The sequence below is a fragment of the Schistocerca americana genome, chromosome 5, assembly GCF_021461395.2.
Source record: "Schistocerca americana isolate TAMUIC-IGC-003095 chromosome 5, iqSchAmer2.1, whole genome shotgun sequence".
NCBI lineage: Eukaryota > Metazoa > Arthropoda > Insecta > Orthoptera > Acrididae > Schistocerca > Schistocerca americana.
The window spans coordinates 588,243,401-588,261,455 of NC_060123.1; the positions used below are offsets into that span (position 1 = coordinate 588,243,401).

Below are 18,055 nucleotides of genomic sequence, written 5' to 3' on the forward strand. Positions count from 1 at the left end.
TAGTGCCGAGTAGTAAGTAAGTAATTAAGTAAGTAAGTAAATGTAAACAAGAATAAAATTTAAACCTCTTCATTGTTGAACATATGGTCTTAAAAATATGGTACAAAAATAACTGGCAGCGATGTTTTACTTTATTTAAGTTTAGGTATAATTACAAATAGTTGCAGCTCATATTGTCTGTTCGTTGTATTGTTACAAAGCACAAGGCCGCTGAATTTCTATATATTTTAAATTATCAATACACTGCTTATTTCTAGCGCCATACAGGCACATTATGCTGCGAAAGTTATGGCAGGTGGGATCTGTCAATTGAGTTATGTAAGTTACGGAAATTATTTCCAGCATTTGTTTGTTTTTATGACTATCAATGTAGAAATAAGCATTGAACCAAATGGTTCAAATGGCTCTGAGCACTATGGGACTCAACTGCTGTGGTCATAAGTCCCCTAGAACTTAGAACTACTTAAACCTAACTAACCTAAGGACAGCACACAACACCCAGCCATCACGAGGCAGAGAAAATCCCTGACCCCGCCGGGAATCGAACCCGGGAACCCGGGCGTGGGAAGCGAGAACGCTACCGCACGACCACGAGATGCGGGCAAGCATTGAACCAGATAAATTGTCTTTATTACACGATGTACAATTATGATAATTTTTAAAGTATTGTCATTTCATAAAACATCCAACAATACGTAACAAGCACTACACTTTGTTTCTCTTCCTAAGCCTCAGCTGGATACCGCTTTTCGACTTGAGGATGCCTGATCTGGGTTCGAAGGACAAATGGCGAACGGTCTTCTCGCACGGTTCTACCCTGTAGTTTGAGAGTATGTTTGCAAGGCCGACTTTGGTCTGTAGCAGTCCAAATCGCATACCTGAAACAATAATAAAATATTAATGTAGAAGGATGACTCCCGGAACTTTTTGAAAAGAATCACAGATTTTATCGAGAAATCGGTGGACATACAACTTCCTGGCAGATCAATGCTGTGTATCGGATCGGGACCTGAACCCAGATCCTTGCCATTAACGGGCAATGCTGTTGCCGACTGAACTATCCAGGAAGTAGGAGAATGGTGCTGGCAGAAGAGAAACTATGATGGATAGTCGAGAGTAGAGCCTAGATAGCTCACTTCGTAACAGCAGTGCCTATCGATGGCAAAGTTCTGGGTTCGAGTCCCGATCCGACCCACGGCTTTCATCTGCCAGGAAGTTTTGAATCGGAGTACTTCACTTTCCGCTGCAGACTGAAAGATTCGTTTTGGAGTAGTCATTGTTTGTGGAGGTTTAATGTCGGTCTTCTGTCAGATAGTACTAGCGGAGAGTATCTTAAATTGTTGATGCCCAGCAAAATTCCGCTGGAGGACTGAAGGTCATAGTGATACAGCCATGTTCAATTTGATTTAGATCCAACAACTTGCAGCGATTTAGCTGTACAACATATGGTCAATGGTTTATTTGACCGTGGTGGTCAAACGCTAACAGTAAAATACGCTGACCAGTTAGCTACAGATCACAGGAGAAAAGTATTATATCGCACAACTACAAAAAGATTCCATCGTTCTGTTTAGAGATAAATTACACAACGAACACTGGAAAAACTCCATAAAGCAGACCATGAATGTGAAAAATGTCGTTCTTTCTTAAACATATTCTTAAACATATTCCCACCAAAAACAAACCAAGCTAAAATTGAACAGAAGTTTGGATAGTGGATGGATAGCTCATCGTTTTAAAGTATCTTGTGCTAAGTAGAGAGAGCTCTACTTAATTCAGAGAACAAGCTGCAGTCAGAAACTGAAACTCCATTCAATAAAATCTTCCACTCGGTTATGAAAACAAAAGGAAACATATGTGCCATTTACAAAAACTGAGATACTACACGAATAAATCAAAACTAATTGGAATAATATTGAGCAAGAAACAAACAAAAACAAAGGCCTAAATGGAACCGTCACCCTAGAAAATAGCTCTGTTAGAAATAATTGCACTTTCAAGTAACTGGTCTCCACATTCAACGAATATCTCCTCACAGTGGCTGCAAACCTAGCACCCGTTAATAAATAACTAAATAAAGGTGCATTAGATTTACTTGTGCACACACTGCATGCACCAGCAACAAACATTGGTTTCAAAAACACAACTCCTAAGGAGATTACTAAATTCGTCAGGTCACTAAAATGTAATCATACTTCTGGCTATGTTGATGGTTCTAGAAGAATATTAAAATCGTCTGTTGACTTGATAGGATTAGTGCTAAGCTATCTTTGTAATCAATCAGTGACCCAGGACATATTTCCTGGTAGACTTATATGCCTTATGTAACAACCATCCATAAAACTGGAGATAATCAAACTATCTCCAATCACAGACCTATTTCACTCCTTCCAGTACTATAAAAAGTGTTTCAGGAAATGATCTATAGTAGGATATCGATACTTTTAGCTGAACAGAACTTGTTAAGGGCCTCTCACTTTGATTTTTGTAAAGATAGAGAAAGGAATATAAGACCTCAGAAATGAAGGCCCGGAAGAACCAAACAAGGAAAGTTATCCTGTTGGTGTATTTTGTAACTTGGCCAAAGTCTTTGTGTCAACCTCAAAATTTTACTTTGAAAACTAAAGTGTTACGCCATTAATAGCATCCCTCTGGCATCGATAGATTTACCTGCATAATAAAAAGCAGAGACTCATATTAACAGACTGTGTCACAGGTATGAAACGTCTCAGAACGTGACATCTAGGGTCTCACAAGGATCAGTACTCCGCCCACTCCTCTTCGGATACCACATAAATGACTTTCCAATTACTTTAAACGTCTCCAGAACGAGATTTTCACTCTGCAGCGGAGTGTGCGCTGATATGAAACTTCCTGGCAGATTAAAACTGTGTGCCCGACCGAGACTCGAACTCGGGACCTTTGCCTTTCGCGGGCAAGTGCTCGACCATCTGAGCTACCGAAGCACGACTCACGCCCGGTACTCACAGCTTTACTTCTGCCAGTACCTCGTCTCCTACCTTCCAAACTTTACTGAAGCTCTCCTGCGAACCTTGCAGAACTATCACTCCTGAAAGAAAGGATATTGCGGAGACATGGCTTAGCCACAGCCTGTAAATTGACACACGTATACTAGTCGACAGTCGAAACACAGCCTCACCAGACTCAGCTCAAATGATAGCTGAAAAGATCTACCAATGGTCCACAGATAACAGTGTACGTCTTGATCTCCCAAAGACACATATTATTTGATTTCAAACAAGCAAAAATAACCTACTACCACCAGAAGTAGACATTAATGGCCATGCTCTAAATCGAACATCCTGTGTAAAAGTCCAGTTGGCTGCTAAGTTAAAAGGAGTCAACAGACAAACTAACCAATAAGCTCAGGTCAGCATGTTTTGACTATAGAAGCACCTCTCGTTGTACTGAACTACAAACAAGAGTGTTGGGTTGTCTTGCACTATTTCACGCCTTGCTGTGATGTGGAGTTATCTTCTGGGGTGGTGAATTTCAAATAACTAAAGTGTTTTCTTCAGTAGAAGCGAGTCAGTTTCAGCTGAACTGCGACCTACACAATTATAATGCAAGACACAAAAATAATATTCATGTAGTCTTTGTCCCTTCGTCTACAGTTCAGTAGAGTGATGTACTCTGTTGTAGTGGTATTCGACAAGCTCCCATCTAACAGAAAGCAAGTTCAACCAGTCTAAAAGAACATTAGGAACATACCTCATGACTCAGTCTTTCTAACCAATAGTCTGGGAATTCTGACATTGCCCTCACAGTATGTATTTTCTTTAATGGCGTTTGTTGTTAGCAATATTAGCCTATTCCCAAGAGTTAGCAGCTTTCACTCAGTTAATACTAGGCAGAAATCCAATCTGCATGTGGAATGCACTTCCTTGACTCTTGTGCAGAAAGGAGTGCAGTATTCTGCTGCATCCATTTTCAATAAGCTACCACAAGAACTCAAAAATCTTAGCAGTTGCCCAAACTCTTTTAAGTCTAAACTGAAGAGTTTCCTCATGGCTCACTCTTTCTATTCTGTCGAGGAGCTCCTGGAAGAGCTAAAAAATTAAGCAAATTCCAGTGTTACATTGTTGATTATTTAAACTTACGACTTGTCACCTGAATATGTTTTTTTATATTTCATTTTATCTGTCTCTAATATCGTGTTATAATTTCATGTATTGACTCGTTCCATGACCCTGGAGACTTCTCCTTAATTTGGTCCCACGGAACAATAGATAAATAAATAAAAATAAACATATTACCTGAAGATCTAGTTTCTTGGACTGAAAAGTTCTGTTATCTCCATGACAAGTAACAGTATTCATTGTGAAGTTTCGTGCCACGTTGTAATGTGCTGTTATAGGACTAAGTATTTAAAAATGTAGGCAATCTATCTTTTCCAAAATTTCAATGTAATCAGTAAAATATTAAGCTGTAAATAGGAGGTAAACAGTAGCTATTTAATGTAACTCAGGAGGTTTTAGCTGCTTTCTTCAAGTAGAGACTTTATTTTGAATTTGCTTAATTGAATTCAGCTGCCATAAGCATTAAGCGACGCGTTGACTGTTTACTGTTATACAGTATACGGATTAAGTTTCTGTGAGATTCGTGTCTCTTGTTGACACTGAATCGTTCAACATCCCTGAACACATGCCTGGATAGCCCTGCGTGCCAAACCGCCTTTTCTGGGATGTGGAGGTGCACCAGCCCTGTATCGAATCCGCCCAATGGATTAATGACGAGGCTTGGTATATCGGTAAGGCTGGATGTAGTCTTTAGGCTGTTTCCCACATCCGACTAGGTGAACGCTGGGCCTAGATTATTCGCAAGCATGTTGACAACTTTCGCTCACTTTAACATGGATAACACTAAATGAAAAAGAACAGACTCTCTCATGTCTACCAAAACGACTATCAAACATTTTATAATTTCTTTTTCGTTACACTTTGTAAGTGATTAAAACAGATGAAATACGCTGAGATGACAGAAATCATGGGATACCTCCTAACATCGTGTCGGACCTCCTTTTGGACAGTATAGTGAAGCATCTCGATGTGGCATGGACTCAACAAGTCGTTGGTAGCCCCCTGCAGAAATATTGAGCCATGCTGCCTTTATAACCGTCCATAATTGCGAAAATGTTCGCAGTGCAGGATTTTGTGCACGAACTGACCTGTTGATTGTGTCCCATAAATGTTCGATGGGACTCATGTTGGGCGATCTGGGTGGTCAAATCATTCGCTCGAACTGTCCAGAACGTTCTTCGAATCAATCTTGAACATTGTGGCCCTGGGACATATTCGGGAAAGTGAAGTCCATGAATGATTGCAAATAGTCCCCAAGCAGCCGAACATAACCATCTCCAGTCAATGATTGGTTCCGTTGGACCAGAGGATCACAGCTCACACAATTATAAGAGCCACCACCAGCTTGCACAGTGCCTTGGTGAGAACTTGGGCCCATGGCTTCATGGGATCTGTGCCACACTCGAACCCTACCATCAGCTCTTATCAGGTGGAATCGGCACTCATATGACGAGGCCACTGTTTTCCACTTGGCTATGATCCAACCGGTATGATCTCGCCCAGGAGAAGTGCTGCGGGCGATGTCGTGCTGTTTGCACACTCGTGTGGGTCGTCTGCTGCAATTGCCCATTAACGTCAAATATTGGAGCGCTGTTCTGACGGATACGTTCGTCGTACGTCCCACATTGATTTCTGCAATTATTTCACGCAGTGTTGCTTGTCTATTAGCACTGACAACTCTATGCAAACGCCGCTGGTCTGGGTCGTTAAGTGAAGTCCATCAGCCATCGCGTTGTCTGTAGTGAGGGAGAATGCCTGAAATTAGGTGTTCTTCGCATACTCTTGATATTATGGATATCGGAATATTGAATTACATAACAATTTCTGAAACCGTATTGAATTATATAACAATTTCTGAAACCGAATGTTCCATACCTCTAGCTCCAACTATCATTCCGCGTTCAAAGATTGTTAACTTCCGTTGTGCGGCCATAATGACGTGGGACACCTTTTCACGAGAATCACCTGACTACAGATGACAAACTCCGCCAATGCACTGCCCTTTTATACCTTGTGTAGGCGATACTACCGGCACCTGCGGTCCATTGATGCTGACCGGGCCAAATATCTCGCGAAATAAGCGTCAAACGAAAAAACTACAAAGAACGAAACTTGTCTAGCTTGAAAGGGGAAACCAGATGGCGCTATGGTTGCCCCGCTAGATGGCGCTGCCATACGTCAAACGGATATCAACTGCGTTTTTTTAAAATAGGAACCTCCACTTTTTATAACGTATTCGTGTAGTACGTAAAGAAATATGAATGTTTTAGTTGGACCACTTTTTTCGCTTTGTGATAGATGGCGCTGTAATAGTCACAAATATAGGGCTCACGATTTTAGACGAACAGTTGGTAACAGGTAGATTTTTTTAAATTAAAATACAGAACGTAGGTACGTTTGAACATTTTATTTCGGTTGTTCCAATGTGATACACGTACCTTTGTGAACTTATCATTTCTGAGAACGCATGCTGTTACAGCGTGATTACCTGTAAATACAACGTTAATGCAATAAATGCTCAAAATGATGTCCGTCAACCTCAATGCATTTGGCAATACGTGTAACGACATTCCTCTCAACAGCGAGTAGTTCGCCTTCCGTAATGTTCGCACATGTATTGACAATGCGCTGACGCATGTTGTCAGGCGTTGTCGGTGGATCACGATAGCAAATATCTTTCAACTTTCCTCACAGAAAGAAATCCGGGGACGTCAGATCCGGTGAACGTGCTGGCCATGGTATGGTGCTTCGAGACCAATCCACCTGGCATGAAATATGCTATTCAATACAGCTTCAACAGCACGCGAGCTATGTGCCGGACATCCATCACGTTGGAAGTACATCGCCATTGTGTCATGCAGCGTAACATCTTGCAGTAACATCGGTAGAACATTACGTAGGAAATCAGCATATATTGCACCATCTAGATTGCCGTCGATAAAATGGGGGCCAAATATCCTTCCTCCCATAATGCCGCACCATGCATTAACCCGCCAAGGGCGCTGATGTTCCTCCTGTCGCAGCCATCGTAGATTTTCCGTTGCCCATTAGTGCATATTATGTCGGTTTACGTTACCGCTGTTGGTGAATGACACTTCGTCGCTAAATAGAACGCGTGCAAAAAATCTGTCTTCGTCCCGTTATTTCACTTGTGTCCAGTGGCAGAACTGTACATGACGTTCAAAGTCGTCGCCATGCAATTCATGGTGCATAGAAATATGGTACGGGTGCAATAGATATAGTATTCTCAATACTGACGTTTTTGGGATTCCCGTTTCTCGCGCAATTTGTCTGCTACTGATGTGCGGGTTAGCCACGACAGCAGCTAAAACATCTACTTGGGCATCATCAATTGTTGCAGGTTGTGGTTGACGTTTCACATGTGGCTGAACACTTCTTGTTTCCTTAAATAACGTAACTATCCGGCGAGCGATCCGGACACTTGGATGATGTCGTCCAGGATACCGAGCAGCATACACAGCACCCGCCCGTTGAGAATTTTGATCACAATAGCCATACATCAACACGATGCCGACCTTTTCCGCAATTGGTAAACGGTCCATTTTAACACAGGTAATGTATCACGAAGCAAATACCGTTCTCGCTGGCGGAATGTTACGTGATACCACGTACTTATACGTTTGTGACTATTACAGCGCCATCTATCACAAAGCGAAAAAAGTGGTCCAACTAAAACATTCATATTTCTTTACGTACTACACGAATGTGTAATAAAAATTGGTGTTCCTATTTCTAAAAACGCAGTTGATATCGGTTTGACTTATGACAGCGCCAACTAGCGGGCCAACTATAGCGCCATCTTGTTTCCGCCTTCAAGCTAGACGAGTTTCGTTCTTTGCAGTTTTTTCGTTTGATGTTATTTCTTGAGATATTTGACTCGGTCACTATCAATGGGGACCACCCTGTATAATGTGCCTTTCGCTATCTCATGACTTGTTTGCCTCAGCGCAGGTTACTGAAACGGTATGAGATTCAATTTCCAGAGGAAATAATAATAATTTCAGTCAGAGGTAGTCCATTATAGAAATGCTGTATTCAGTTTTTAAAGTTTCGAAACGGTTGTACAGAAAGTTAGAGTGATTACGCAGAGCGTTGACTCAAGGCTACGAGAAGCACCGTGTGCGTAATACGTCATCAGATCTGATATGGAGAAATATAATGAATGCGAGAAAGACAAAAATGAATCAAATGGCTCTGAACACTATGGAACTCAACATCAGAGGTCATCAGTCCTCTAGAACTTAGAACTAGTTAAACCTGAATAACCTAAAGACATCACACACATCCATGCCCGAAGCAGGATTCGAAACTGCGACCGTAGCGGTCGCGCGGTTCCAGACTGTAGCGCCTAGAACCGCTCGGCCACTCCGGCCGGCCGAGAAAGACAGTTGATCTAAATACATACACTTTTAGCTCTGTCCGTGACTGCCCTGTCTTCATAAGTGACATCAGCGTGGTGAAGTGATGAAGAAAAGGTGATAAAATTATGTCATAGAGACAGACACAAAGGGTATGTACAGCGAAAACGGAATGGGGAGACCAGAATAACATCCAAAAAGAGAAAAGAAACACATTTATGAATAATAAGAGGGGATTATTTTACTGTAGGATGCAAATGGAAAGCCTACTTGCGTCGAAAGAAATTTGGCTTGGGAGGAAATTACCGGGTCTGCTGCGGCACCGTAAGGATATAAAACTAGGATCTTTGTTGTAATCTGGAGAAAAAACTGAAATAACGTCTTGGAAGCGCTTCGTCGGTATTCCAAATACAAATTACCGGTTACATAGAAGAGAAGAATAAGCACATCATTAAGTAAAACCTCAAATTAACCATTGACCAAGAACTGGACCTGCATAAGAGGTGGTCGAGACTATCTCAGACTATTCTGGGTCTGTAAAAATAGCCAGAGACCATCTTGACCTACTCGTAGATGGGTCTGATACGCGAGTTCTGCAGCTACTGCGTAGAAAGCTAGAAGCTGGTATAGTGAATACAGTAGTCGCACACATAATCCAATTTCCTTGTGTAAACCGTTTTTACTTTGCACCTACATTCACTGAAACTCTTCTAATCAGCAAGAGGTGTTTGGCTCTCTTGAACGCACTCCCCTCCAATTCTCCTTGGATATTTGCACTTCTACAGGTCAAGTGAACGCAAAAAGGGAACGAAAACGCCAAACGGTGGTCCCGTCGGTGCAAGACGTCATTCTCCCTTTCACACATACTCCGACGCAAGCGACAAGCGAACCTCTTGGGTGACATGTATCTCAGGTTTGTGGATGGTGTTAATGAGACGGGATTCAGCGCACTATAGTCAGGCTACAGATCGCATTCTGTTGCACACTGACCTATGCAGTTGCGTGGGCCCTCTCCGAACGGCAGGTAGACGTAGGAGTGCCTCTGGGACTTCTGCTCTTCAGAGAACCTCTCGGGGTCGAAGAGCTCGGGGTCTGGATAGAACTCTGGGTCGTGGTGCAATCCGTACACAGGTATCATAATAGAGGTTCCTTCGTCCAGGACTACGTCGCTGTCAGGAATCTTGTACTCAGCATTACACACTCTGTTCAGTATCGGGACTGGCGGATATTTCCTCAGAGTTTCTGAAACAGAAACAACAGAGTAAATTAGCTTGCTGTAAATTATAAGCCATTGTTTTAAGTATTATTGACACGAAGAAACATAGTTCTGCATCTTACATCCCTGTGTTGCTGAGACAGGATGCTGCTCATTGATCAAATTATCTAGGATCTGTCAACATTCCATTAACTACCGCTTATAACATAGTAACGATATTGTTATGACGCTAGAGGATTAGATTAGATTAGTACTTGTTCCATAGATCATGAATACGACACTTCGTAATGATGTGGAACGTGTCAGGCTAATAAAAGGTGTCTATACAAGATATTACATTACACAAGATATTACATGACACTTAATTTTTTTTCTTTCTTTTTGTGGGGGTTGGGGAAATTACCCACTTACTATATCCAAAAATTCATCTTATGAGTAGAAGGAATTGCCATTAAGAAATTCTTTTAATTTCCTTTTAAATGCTATATGACTATCTGTTACACTTTTGATGCTATTAGGTTAGTGACCAAAGACTTTTGTGGCAGCATAATTTACCCCCTTCTGAGCCAAAGTTAGATTTAACCTTGAGTAGTGAAGATCATCCTTTCTCGTTGTGTTGTAGCCATGTACACTGCTATTACTTTTGAAATCGTTGGGATTGTTAATAACAAATTTCATAAGTGAATATATATATATATATATATATATATATATATATATATATATATATATATATATTGTGAGAGTGCTGTGAAGATCTCTAGCTCTTTAAATAAGTGTCTGCAGGATGATCTTGGATGAGCTCCACCAATTATTCTGATTACACGCTTTTGTGCAATCAACACTCTTTTACTCAATGATGAGTTACCCCAGAATATGATGACATACGAAAGCAGAGAATGAAAATAGGCGTGGTAAGCTAATTTACTGAGATGTGTATCCCCAAAATTTGCAATAATCCTAACAGCATAAGTAGCTGAACTGAAACGTTTCAGCAGATCCTCAGTGTGTCTTTCCCAGTTCAACCCCTCATCAATGCATACATCTAGAAATTTTGAATATTCTACCTTAGCTACCGATTTCTGATCGAAGTCTATGTTTATTAATGGTGTCATTCCATTTACTGTGTGGAACTGTATGTACTGTGTTTTGTCAAAGTTTAATGAGAGCCCATTTGCAGGGAACCACTTAATGATTTTCTGAAAAACATCGTTTACAATTTCGCCAGTTAATTCTTGTCTGTTGGGTGTGATAGCTATACTTGTATCATCGGCAGGTCTGAAAAGGGATGTCTAGCACTCTGTCACCATCATATTATAGTTCCTGGGTCCTTCTAAGTGACAGACGGACGGGTTCATGCAGATAAAAGTCTCCGCTCAGTTATACGGAGTATTTCAGAAGGAATAGTTAATTATTTAGGCGATGGTAGGGCGTACTAATTCGAATAGACCATTCCGTATAACATATGTTCAGTTTTTACTGATAACAGAGATCAATCAGTTAGAATTTAAATCAAACAAATACTTACAGAATATTTTAAGCAAAGGTAAATCATTAAGTTGGAAGTTGATTTTCGTAAATTCCACCACCAGCTGTATTATACAGGGTGAAGCAGAATGAATATTAGAATATAAAAAGGACAGAACTTCGAAAAAATGTTAAGTTTATTGAAACACAAATTGAAACAAAGAAAAATAATTGCCATTATATATCAGATGCAGTGTGTAGAAAAAATGCCGTACTTGGAGGTCGGCATGCGATTCCTCATCCAGTTTCAAGACAAAAGTTTATCTAACAAATTCAGATTGGATGCACATGAATGAAAGCGAGCATCTGGCAATAGCGTAACATGGTGCAGCGCATCGGAATATACAGAGCAATGTGTAGCACTCCACACTGTTATACCAGCCGTCGTAGCTCACTGAGTAGACTGCTGGGACATCACACGCACAACCACATGGAATCTTTGCCTGTTTCCTTTTTCGGTTTTTAGACGTCCGTTCCCTAGTTCTCGTTGTTTATAAGCAAGACATCATTTTGTCACATGACAACAGTGGGATCTATAAAACTGCACGTGTTTTTCTACTAACCAAGCAGTGCACAACTATAACTGGTCAAGTGCACGTAGGGTAGTACGGTGGCTTCCCTGTGGAGCACACAAACAATGAATATGTCGATATGCTTTTGGTACAGGGTGCATCTGAAAAACAAGTTACTACTGCTTTTGCGCCAGTCGTTCTGGCCGAGCGGTTCTAGGCGCTTCAGTCTGGAATCGCGCTGCTGCTACGGTCGCAGGCTCGAACCCTGCCTCTAGCATGGATGTGTGTGATATCCTTAGTCCAAGTAGTTCTAAGTTCTAGGGGACTGATGACCTCCGATGTTAAATCCCATAGTGCTTAGAGCCATTTGAACCATTTGAACTGCTTTTGCTCGTGCGTATCCTGTAGGCACCTTCAAAGAAATCCGATAAGAATGCTTTTCGTCTCCTGTAGCATTGCCTTCGGGAAACTGGTAATCTGTGCCCACAAATAATCGGCAGAGGTCGTCCAAGGACAGAAACAGAGGACGCGATTTTTGAAACCGTTCACCAGTCACTTTGGCAAAGTATCCCTGGCATTGCAAGGAAGTTCCAGATATCTCAAAAACTGGTTGTTGAAGTGTTGCACTATGAAAAACTACAACCGTATCATTATACATTAACACAACACCAGCGGGCTGAAGACCGCATTCGACGAGTACAGTTTTGTGAAATACTTTTACACTAAGTGGAAGATAACGAACATTTAATAAATATCGTGATATGGACTGACGAATCTAGCTTCACTCGTGAAGGTATTTTAAACCTCCACAACAGCCATTATTTGTCGAACACAAGCCATGCGTCACCCATGAACGTGACTTTCAGGATTCTTTTAGCGTAAACCTGTGAGTTGGAAATCGTGGGAGGAGTCCTTTTGGGCCATTACCTATTACCAGACAAATTTAATGCACCTCTGTATCGTACGCTTCTTTGCAATACTTTGCCTGACGCATTATAAAACGTTCCACTTGGTGTTCGGCGACAGCTATGGTGTCAGCATGATGGTGCACCACCACACATTGGAATGGATGTGCGTAACTATTTAGATGAATTGTTCCCAGGGGAATGGATTGGTCGGGAGGCCCAATATTCTGGAGCCCATATTCTCCGGCCCTTAAACCACTACATTTTTATTTGTGGAAACACTTAAAAGAACAAGTTTGTGGTACTCCACTCATTGATATATACGACCTAATAGCTAGCTAGCGTGCATGCTGATTCAGCAATGGTGTATTCAGATGTGTTGCATAGGATCCACCAAAGTATGATCCAGTGAGTGGTGAAGTGTTCATAAATGCAGCGTAGTCAGTTTGAACAACTTCTCTAAACTGAATACTCCTTGTACGTGCTGTGAAGATAAGTCTGTTAAGTCAAATGTACAGAATGGAATTATTGTGGGTGGAATAATGTGCAATCTAGTGCAGCTTAGCTGTCGTGTTTTTTGTACCTCATTGGATACAGATCATGTTACTGTATCTATTATTACTTTTTATTGGATTTATTTGTGTCTGTACGAGATTCACGTTATGTCTTAATGTTTCAGTACGGGTAACAGTAACGGAAAGAAGTACACAAGATACGGTGTCGTGGAGGTGTACACTGCCTACAGTTTTTTGCATTAACTGAAACTGTTTTGCGCGAACGCGACTCGAGCATCGGCGAATCTGTGTGTCCATTGCCTCGTCTCACTGAGCTAATAGCACATCTCCGCCACAGTGCAGAGTTCATGTTCCCGTTCATGGTCAGGCTGCACGCAATTACAGCATTGCCAGACCCTCGTTTTTTAAATCGTCTTTCAATTGAACCTTTTGGTGGGACGAGTTTTTGCTAGATACAGCTTTGTCTTGAACAAGGATGATGTATCGCATGCCAACCGCCAAGTGCGGCATTGTTTCTTCACTTTGTATACCCTATACTTGGTTTTGAATATACCGCAATATAGATGGTCGCCATTCCATTCCGTGCATTCCTCGAGGCGGTGAACGAAAGTTTCCGTCACAGAGTTCAGCATATTTGGTGGGATTTCCTCCACAGCCTGCCATGGTACGAGTAGTAGCGTACATTTGACTCTTCATGTACCCCAGAAAAAGAAGTCAGGTGCAGTCAGATTGCGTCAGCTGCTGGCCAATGAATGTTTCAAAATGTCGACCAAGAAAATAACTGTCGTTGTCCAGTCTTGGACGGAGGAAGTCATTTAACATTTGGACAAAGCGATTGCTAGTAACCTTTACTGCATGTTCGCAGTGCACTGGTTTATCATGTAGCAGACGAGGATTAGCTTTGTTGTGTGGTGTCCACTAACTGTAATTCTGTTTGTTTACACCACCGTCTACATGAAAATGGCCTCATGGAATACCAGTACATTGTGTCGCATCTACGGGTCGGCTGCTGAAAGTGCCAGGGAGCGCAAGGCGAACGTTCGTCGGACAACTTTGTATTGTTTGTTTAGTTTCTATATGAAATGCAATTTGTATGGGCGGAAGTGCAGGTTATCACGGATGATGAGTTCCTGGGAATTATGTGACATTATTAGCACCAAACCGTGTCTGGCAGCAGAATGGTGAGGATTTCGGATGAGTGCGGGAGGCGCTCCGTCCTCATGCACTGTGGTCCACTGTGTTCTTCATCGCCTTGGACTTCCCTTCTTTGCGCAGTATACAGTAGTCCTGAACTATTGCATTTCAACTCGAAATGGCGACGAAAGAGTCACTGAGCTGTAATGGGAGCCTCGTTATTTCCGAAATACGCCTCGGGGGCAAGTGCTCAACACTCTGAACTTCAAAAGCCCATATATACAGATGGCCGTCCTTCCTCAATGTAGCGCCTGCATACTTATTTCGTGCAATCGCAACAGCGACCCCGTACTGCGTGACTCAGATTCTACTATTCACTCTGCTGCACTCTGTACCTTCTAAGTCCCTTGACAACACCACGTGTACCTGAATTCGTCTTAGGGCTGCTTTACACCGACATCACTGTTCAATATCTGAACGATCCATTAGCCTCTTATGGTAGCCGAAGAAAACATCAGAAGCCAAGTTCTCTAAAAAAGCATTTTTAAAATTTCTTGTGACCGGTTTCGACAAAGCTGTAGTGTTATCATCGGATCTGCAAGACGATGAACCACAGTTGATAGGAAAATATTTTACAAACACGATTTTATCACTTGATAAACTGGCGTGTTGCGTAGTCTGTGGAAATATAACATACATTATGCTTCCGAATTTTTACGTGTCCATCAGTGTTACAAGTTTCTTCACGTTGCGTATGTACACCCCACAAACATGAGGATCACTACTGATAGGCATGTCAAATCTAAAGGTATTACGTCGAAACATAGACATAACTAAACAGCGTCGATTGCAAGTGGTTATGCTCACTTCGAGCTAGCAACTGACAGAAATGGTGTAAACACAACGACCTCCATGTGCACTGTACCGCTTGACTGGATTATCGTCTTGCATATAGCATAAAACATAGATACATAATTCCATAAATTCGGTAATATATTATTAAGCCACCCCGGCCGAGCGGCTGAAGGCGCTACATCTGGAACCGCGTGACCGCTACGGTCGCAGGTTCGAATCCTGCCTCGAGCATGGATGTGTGTGATGTCCATACGTTAGTTAGGTTTAAGTAGTTCTGAGTTCTAGGGGACTGATGACCTTAGAAGTGAAGTTTGATAGTGCTCAGAGCCATTTGAACCATATTACTAAGGACCATTTTATTTACATTATTACACGGTCCAAGTCAGAGAAATATAGGAATATTTACGTATAATTAATTTATGCACCTTTGATCATTTCGTAGGGTAAAGTATGTATGACATACGTTAGGGAACAAGAATTAGGCTCGTAATATGCTAAATGTAGATAAAAATTTCGAAAGAGATTCTGCAGGCAGGATGTCCTTTCTTGTGTACTCTTCGTGATGTTCTCCATAAATACGTTTCAAATTTTTCATCATAAGGGCTAGACATTACATTTTTTATTTTATAAAAACAGCGCTATGCAGACTATATTATAAGCAGATCACCGTTAAAAGTATAATGGCAACCTTACGTATTTTAACCTTGGAAATACAATGTTCATTTATGTCGCGTACGCCACCCCATCAACTGTTGTCCATCCCCTAGCTCTCTAGCAGACCCAATGGTGAAAGAATACCTCTGTGGAAACCGGTCATCAAATAAAATCCTTTTTTGCGATCTTGGCTTGTGTAGTTTTCTTCGGTTACCATCACTGGATATCGTCCTTATAGTGACCACGTCAGGAACCTTTTTTCTTTTATTTTTTTTCTGTAATCTTCGACTTTCTGCCATTTCCACATACAAAAATTTGAAAATCCCCTGGTGGCGCAGAATCGTGATCGTTTAAGCCGATCCGTCAACCGTGCAGTGTTAGGTGTAGATGATGTGTCACCTGATTATTGGAACTGCAGAGGCCCCGTCATACTGGAAGAATACCCCGTTCCTTGTGGCCAAACGACCCTTTGTGGTGCCCCTGTGCTATCCTTAGCAATAAAACAGAACCTCTCATTACGTGCTGCAAGCGGTTTCACGATCTCAGCAGACAGAAGCGGGATAGTCCAGCAGAAGCTAAAATGGGCAAGGCTGAAGCTAGAATTCTGAGCTGACAAGAACACGGCTGGAAATTAAGAAGGTTCTGGAGGTTCTTCAAGCGAAGAACTAGGTTTGATATCACAAATTTTAATATACCAAACATTAATTAGCTTATTTACCAAGGAAAACAGCCGTATGCTTTGAGAAGTTATTTTATTTAGACAGCCAGTTGTGGCATCTCAATAATGGCATCTTCAGGCCCCTATGCAATTCTTATATTGACAATCAGATATATCATTACTTTCATAGTGGAGCCATCAGTATCTGGATCCCGTGAATTCGTCTTTGGAGTCTTTCCTTCAAAGACTTGAGGACAATCCCAGGTGTGTGGACAGGATCATTTTTATGCAAGATTATGCTCCTCCGCACATTGCATGGTCAGTGAAGCGGCTGTTGAAGAGACATTTCGAAATTGCTAAAATTATCAGCTGCCATTTTCCTAGAGCCTGGCTGTCCACGTCATCTGATCTTAGTCTATGTGACTTCTGGCTGTGGGGTTATATGAAAGATGTTGTGTACAGTACTCAAGTTACGAAGATAGCTGAAATGGGGGCACGCTTTGTGCAAGGCATTCTGAACGTGACCCCAGAGACACACAGATCTGTTGTGGGACATGCTGTTTCTTGATTTCATAATGCAGAGAACGGTGGACAGCATACTGAACATATCTTGCACCAGTCTGACGACGGTTAGAAACCGTCGTCATTTTGTTTTTCATGTACTTTTTGATCCCAGGACAATTAAAAACCACCGAGCGAGGTGGCGCAGTGGTTACACACTGGACTCGCATTCGGAAGGACGACGGTTCAATCCCGCGTCCGGCCATCCTGATTTAGGTTTTCCGTGATTTCCCTAAATCACTCCAGGCAAATGCCGGGATGGTTCCTCTGAAAGGGCACGGCCGACTTCCTTCCCCATCCTTCCCTAATCCGATGAGACCGATGACCACGCTGTCTGGTCTCCTTCCCCAAACCAACCAACCAACCAACCAATTAAAAACCGATGTCATTTTGCTTTTTATAAGAGTTTTTGCTTGAGGAGACTCAAAACCGATTTTCCCCATCCAGTGTGGTACGATGTTGCTGTGATGGACGGACTTGCCTATCATACAGTGTCGCAACTGTTGGCTGCCAAACTTGTGCAGTGATGTACACTGAACAGTGCGAATGGTGTAATGCGTAACTCAAACCATGTCTGTCGTATTGCAATTAATCCGACATTTGTAGCCGACCCCATTTACTATAAGACGCTTACAGCGCCATATGTTGGTAAAACTTCCATTAATTCGTTTTTCTCTATGACATTTCCCCTGTTGGTTCAAATGGCTCTGAGCACTATGGGACTCAACTGCTGAGGTCATTAGTCCCCTAGAACTGAGAACTAGTTAAACCTAACTAACCTAAGGACATCACAAACATCCATGCCCGAGGCAGGATTCGAACCTGCGACCGTAGCGGTCTTGCGGTTCCAGACTGTAGCGCCTTTAACCGCACGGCCACTTCGGCCGGCTCATTTCCCCTGTGTCAATAATATGCTCTTCAAATTTGAGATCATTCTGAGCAGTGGTTCCCTTTCTACAGCATTTTGAAACTGGAACTGTCCACCGTTTCAAAAGGAAAAGGCCGTTTACTTCTCCTGGGTAAGTGATACAGGAGTGAG

At 42.0% G+C, this 18,055-nt stretch overlaps 1 protein-coding gene across 2 annotated transcripts in view; it reads right to left on the reverse strand.

The window, feature by feature from the left end:
* Positions 1–608: 608 nt before the first annotated feature.
* The window catches only part of LOC124615868 (cytochrome P450 6k1-like), a 62,994-nt gene continuing 45,547 nt past the window's right edge, over positions 609–18,055 (reverse strand). For both annotated transcript variants that reach the window (XM_047144029.1, XM_047144028.1), the window contains exons 7-8: positions 9,470–9,721; positions 609–878 (exon numbers count right to left, since the gene is read on the reverse strand). In XM_047144029.1, the coding sequence (XP_046999985.1) occupies positions 706–878; positions 9,470–9,721 (425 nt within the window). In that variant the 3' untranslated portion in view covers positions 609–705. The remainder of the gene's footprint in view (positions 879–9,469; positions 9,722–18,055) is intronic.